This window comes from Aplysia californica, unplaced genomic scaffold (genome assembly GCF_000002075.1).
Source record: "Aplysia californica isolate F4 #8 unplaced genomic scaffold, AplCal3.0 scaffold00323, whole genome shotgun sequence".
Classification (NCBI taxonomy): domain Eukaryota; kingdom Metazoa; phylum Mollusca; class Gastropoda; order Aplysiida; family Aplysiidae; genus Aplysia; species Aplysia californica.
The window spans coordinates 349591-355496 of NW_004797593.1; the positions used below are offsets into that span (position 1 = coordinate 349591).

Genomic DNA, 5906 nt, shown 5'->3' on the forward strand with positions numbered 1-5906 from the left:
CCCCCCAAACACCTATCCCACATTTCTGTTTAACTCATACAATTTTCCCTGTGTTTCCCCAGAACTGCGGACCAGCCTAAGTAACAATGCCTCTATCGCCTTTGACTGCCCGGACGGGGTGAGCCCAGGAGCGAATCCGTGCAAACAACCAATCGATGTGTTCATCAGTTACAGGCGATCAAACGGCTCTCAGCTGGCTAGGTGAGTTGGTTGGTTGGTGGTTTGGTTAGTCTGTTGGTGGGTATTTATATAGTTTTGTAAACCTTTTGGTGGATTGGTTTGTGGGTGGGTAGTTTTGTAAACCTGTTGGTTGGCGGGTGCTCTGGTGTAGTTTGCTTCTTCTTTCATATCTAACAACTATCGTCTTTATCTCTCCTTTTTCTTTTTTATGTTTGTTACTCTCTTGTGAAACTTCTAATCTTCGGCATTTATATGACCTAATTGTGTTGCAAGTGCCGTAAAATGCTTACTAAAACTAAACTTGTTGGTGGGTTGCACTGTGGGTGGGTATAGTGCAGTCAAAAATTGGTGGCGCAACTAATCCTCAAATATCTTTTTAGTGGGTGAACCAATGTCACCCATACATTGCACAGCAGTTTGCATCAATTTGTCATAACATAATCATATTTGTCCGACAACAATTGAGGCTAAATTTAAAAACTTTTCTTCATAAATTTATATAAAATGCTACAAATCGCCTTCAGCATAAAATGGAATTGTTCACTTCCCATTTCTCGCTCACATTTTTTTACACCTATGGCCTCTGTCACAGCTCACCAGTGACACTTTTTAGGGGCAAAACTAGTTACAAGAAATTAATTTTAAAGTCAACACTTTTTGGCACTAAAAGTTCTCAAAACATGCGTTCAATAAACATAATCTGGCAATCAGAAAAAAATGACGGACTTGCTTTTAAAAGTGATATTGTCCCGGCTGTAAACGTTTTGAAATCTGTAGAAACCACCCCCTGGGAGTTTTAATTAGTATTTATTAAGGAATTTTCTAGAATAGAGTTAACAGATGTTTACAAAAATATTGATCTGTTAAGACAAATTGATGCAACTTACTTACTATCCGTCTCGCCATCTGGCGTGTTTAGGGCAACAACAAAGGATCATATAGAATAGATACAAGTTACTGTGCAAAAGCTGGAGAGTTTTATGTTCAATGGTTGAGGAGATATTTGACAATAAGGTACCCCACGAATTTTTGACCTGTTAGTGGGTTTGTCTGTGGGTGGGTGAGTTAGTTAAACAGTCAGTTGGTTGACCCTCAAGTGGGTTGGCTGAGGGGCAGAGAATGTTGTATGAGTTAATACATCAGTGTGGGTGGGTGAACCGGTTCGTTGGTTTTTAGTTTGTGAGTGGCTTGGCTGGTTGGTTGGTTGGTTTGTGAGTGGGTTGAAGTGTCGGTTCAGAATGAGCTGATAATTTGGTTGGTGGTTCGGTTTGAAATAAGCTCTTTATGTGTCATTGTTTTATTTTTTTAGTTAAAATTTTACGGCATTTGCAACACAATTATGTCATATAAGTGCTGAAGAATATTGTGAGAAACTATTCATTTCAGTGTGCATGTAGTACCAATTTGTTTTGAGGGTGGTTGGTAGGCCCTACTTTTCTTTCCCTCATTTGCTTCAGTCTGTCTGTCTGTTTTACTTTTCCCAACACTAAATGATCAATACTGTGTCAATGTAATTTCTTCACTTCAAATAAACAACAGACACTTTGTCAGAAACTTCTATGTTTGACCTACTGTCGTAAACAACGCCCCTTTCAACACTGAAGAGATGAAACTTCGGAATTTAACATGTTTCAAAGAGGACAGAATCTAATGGGTTGAGATCTCATAAAAACTCCACAAAATTAGCGGAGCTTAAAAACACCGAGTAGGAGATCTGAAGTATGATCATTTGCTCCATAGTCGTCCAGCATGATTTTTTAGTATTGTTTTTTTTGTGTGTTTTTGTTGTAGTTTTCCTGGATTTGTGCCTTCATATCCAAAGTATGGCCGGGCCATTCACCCCATGTTCAGCATGATTTTCTTATGTTGATCTTGCTTATAGTTTTCCTGGATTTCTTCCTTCATAATGCCATTTTTGACACATTTTGTAATGTTTACTCGCAGTCTGCTGAAGGTGCACCTCCAACTGCGTGGCTTCACCGTGTTCATCGACATCGAGCGTCTGAGGGCGGGCAAGTTTGACGAGAGTCTCCTGGAGAGTGTGAGGCTGGCCAAAAACTTCATCATCGTCCTCACACCAAACTCTCTGGACCGCTGTATAGGAGATGACGAGAAGAAGGACTGGGTCCACAGAGTGCGTTTGCTTTTTGCTTTTTCATCATCATCTTCTTTGCCTTTCTCACCCTAAATCAGGATATGTGTGTGTGCCAAAAGAAAGGTACTAAAAGTCGGATTTTAATCCTTTTGAGTTAAAGAAAGTACTTAATAGGACATTCAATGCTGAACACAGTGGTTTTTTAATTTTTGAGATGTCTTAAGTAGTTTTTGAGATATGGTACGTTTTGCGAGGTAGGGTATAAAGATCTAATTTTAAGAAAATTAACTTTTAAGTTTAGAACACATACAAACTTTACAAAAACAATGATTCAATTGTTTCTAATGTATTTATTCATAGAAAATTAATTTCCAATTCGTCATGTTGACATCAATTTCATGGTTAGAATTCAATGATAAAACAAAATGGGGAAAAGAAAACATGCTTCAAGAATAGATTTTAACACCTTTTAAAAGCAGCTTTCAATATACTTTTATAACATACCCTACATTAAAAAATAATCGAAATGAAGTAATTAGAAGTCAAATCAATGAAAACTCTTTTAGCATATTATTATTATTGTTATAAAATGATGGAACTATTTTTTTTAATGGAAACACATTTTTGTCAAAAAAGGTATTTTTTGGTCATTATCAGCCTGCAGCTCAAAATGGTCTGTGGCGACTTTTGGTACCTTTCTTTAGGCACACACACATAAAGGCCATGAACAAACACTTTCCACCTTTCCCTATCCTGGGCTAGTCACTGGATGTCACTTCATGTCTTCCCACTTTTCTGTACATCCATTTCTGTGACTCTTCTCCAGGTTCCACGTGGTCTTCCTCTTCATCTTTTACCCTGTGGGTTCCAATCTAACACTTTCCTTATTATGCAGCTGCTTGACTTCCTGAAAGTTTTTTTTCTTTTGGGTGGGGGGGTTTTTTGTTGTTGTTTTTATTTTTTTTATTACTTAGGCTTTGTTTTGTTTTGTTACTCGTACAGTGGTTTTGTTTCATTTTGTTTTGTCACATTTTCAAAATCGTCTCTAAAAATCGTACTTAAGAATGTTTTTAGCAGTTACAAAAAAACTTCTGAAAGATGTACTTTTTTAGAGCCTTATGAATATACACTCTTAAGAGTTTTTCAAGCAGCTTCATGCTCCACAGCGCCTTTAGGTACTATGGTTAGCTCAGGTGGTACCATGCAGATAGAACTTTGCAATTCTAATACGGGGTGCCCATTGCAGATGGGATCGGGTCGGCTATGGTCAGGTTGGGTGGGGTCGGGTCGCGTCAAGTCGAGTCGAGGTGTTTGTGTTTAGTTTGAGGCAACGTATCGAGCGCGATCGGCTTGTGCCGCCTAGATAGCCACTTTGCGCCCTCAGTCTAGCTAGCAGTCCGCCCCGACTCAACCCAATCCACCAATGGGCACCTCGTATAACGGTACCGTAAAACTAAACTTTCCTTGCTCATGTCTCCTTTGACCTTTGCCCTACAGGAGATCTCTACTGCGATGGATGCGGGCACCAACATCATTCCACTGCTGGACAACTTCAACTTTCCCTCGGCGGACTCGCTGCCAGAGGACATGAGAAATATCCTCTACTTCAACGCCGTCCGGTCAGTTCACTTTAGATTTTGTTTTTTGCTTTTCGGGGGGGGGGGGGGGTTTGTACTTAATCTACAAACTTCTTTGTCACTGTCCCATCTAGGTCTAATTTTCGCTTTCTTATACTAGTTTTTCCTTTATGCCTGTTTTTCACCCATATTCTTCTTCTCATCCTTCATTTGTTTCTGTCTGCGTGACTTGTTTTAAGTGGGTGTTTGGCGGTTGCTCTGGTGAGGTTTGCTCCTTCTTTCATATTAAACAACTGTCATCCTTATCTCTCCTCCTTTTTTGTGTTTATTACTCTCTTGTAACACTTATAATCTTCAGCACTTACACGACCTAACAGTGTTGCAAGTGCTGTAAAAAGCTTACTTAAACAAACTTGTTTTGATTTCACACTTATTGGTTATTTTCATGTCAATATGTTTCTCTTTACTAAAATTTCGCTCACCCAACCGACAGAATCCTTTTCCATCTGTTATTAATATTATCTCCATTATGTGTTACGACGCAGTGGAATCAGGCGCTCGTCAATTTTTGCGCATGTGGAGTTAATAGTATCATCTAAAAGGACATTTATTTGCCTTGCTTTCATTGAAAAAAAATACCCATCTATCTTGAATAGAAGTCAGGATATTTGAGATTGAAGGAGGTGGGGTCGCCTGGTTTCAGTGATAAAATTTGTGAGAAAATGGCCACCAAATTTCAGTAATTTCAAAAGCTTGAGAGTCCTTTAAAACTGAAAAAAATTACATTTTTTGTGCCTTTCATCAACTTTTTTCTGTTAAATTTATATGGAAATGTCTTTTTATATGGATATAAGAGGTGTTGCCGCAAAAGACAAAAAAAAATTTTTATGATCAAACTCGGGGGGAAAAATGCCTATATTCGATTTCATTATTTTGATGAGCACCTGATTTCACTACGATCCCTCACATATTGTCTATTATTATTATTTTCTTATCTGTATACGACCCCCACCACCAATACCCTTCTGCACCTTTTCCCCAACCAACAGGATTCCATCCATTATTAATTTTACCCCCATACCGTTCTCTATTATTGTCTTTTCTATATACCAGCTTTCTAAGAAACCACTCTCTCTTTCTCTCCCCTCTCCCTTCCCCCTCCCCCCCCCCCCCATCCCCCTCCTTCTGCATTTTTTCCATTTTCACTTTTTTAAAAAAAAATTTTTCGCTCTGTCTCACAGGTGGATCCATGACTACCAAGATGCTTGTGTTGATAAACTAGAGCGCTTTCTTCGCGGAGAGACTAACATACAGGTGCGACTTCCGGGAGCCAAGGGGGTTTCGAACCCCAGTACTCCCAGTGCTGCTGCCAAATCCTCCGCTGGCTCTTCCTCGTTCGAGAACCCCCACTCTCCTCCATACCAACGCGTGCAGGGAGGACTTGACAAGACGACCGACTCGCCAGACAGTGCCGCTGACTCATCGTGACGAGGGTGGAACGCAGGCGTTACGAAGGCGTCACACACACACATATGTAATGCGGAGAACACATTTTGTGAATGACACAATACACGCATGAATGAGTGATGAGCGTGTCGATTATTTTGTCCACTCATTACATGACGCACGAGGGACGCAGAATGGAATGCTCGTCGTTGTGAAAGTTCTAAACACGCGTGACTTGGGTGGAACGCATGTAATATGAGTGTTCAGTGCTTTGCCAATTCACTATACACACACATGCGCACACACATGCGCGCGCACACACACACACACACACACACACACACACACACACACACACACACACACACACACACACACACACACACACACACACACACACTATACACACACACACACACACACACACACACACACACACACACACACACACACACACACACACACATGACGAATTCTGAGTACATTATGAACCCTACTGCCCACAAACGTGATCCAGGTGTTCAGTAAGGCATTGAGCTTACTCCAAATGCCTGGCAACATCTTTTAAGATTGTAATGAACACGCTTCACAGACGTTTCACAGACTTT

General features: G+C 40.2%; 1 protein-coding gene across 1 annotated transcript in view; it reads left to right on the plus strand.

Moving 5' to 3' along the window:
* Positions 1-5436, plus strand: part of LOC101849069 (NAD(+) hydrolase sarm1) — a gene marked incomplete at its 5' end in the record, with an annotated part of 14541 nt that extends 9105 nt beyond the window's left edge. The window contains 4 exon segments of the mRNA XM_013084863.2: positions 63-201; positions 2125-2314; positions 3773-3894; positions 5094-5436. Of these exon segments, the coding sequence (XP_012940317.1) occupies positions 63-201; positions 2125-2314; positions 3773-3894; positions 5094-5340 (698 nt within the window).
* Between the last annotated feature and the right edge of the window lie 470 nt (positions 5437-5906).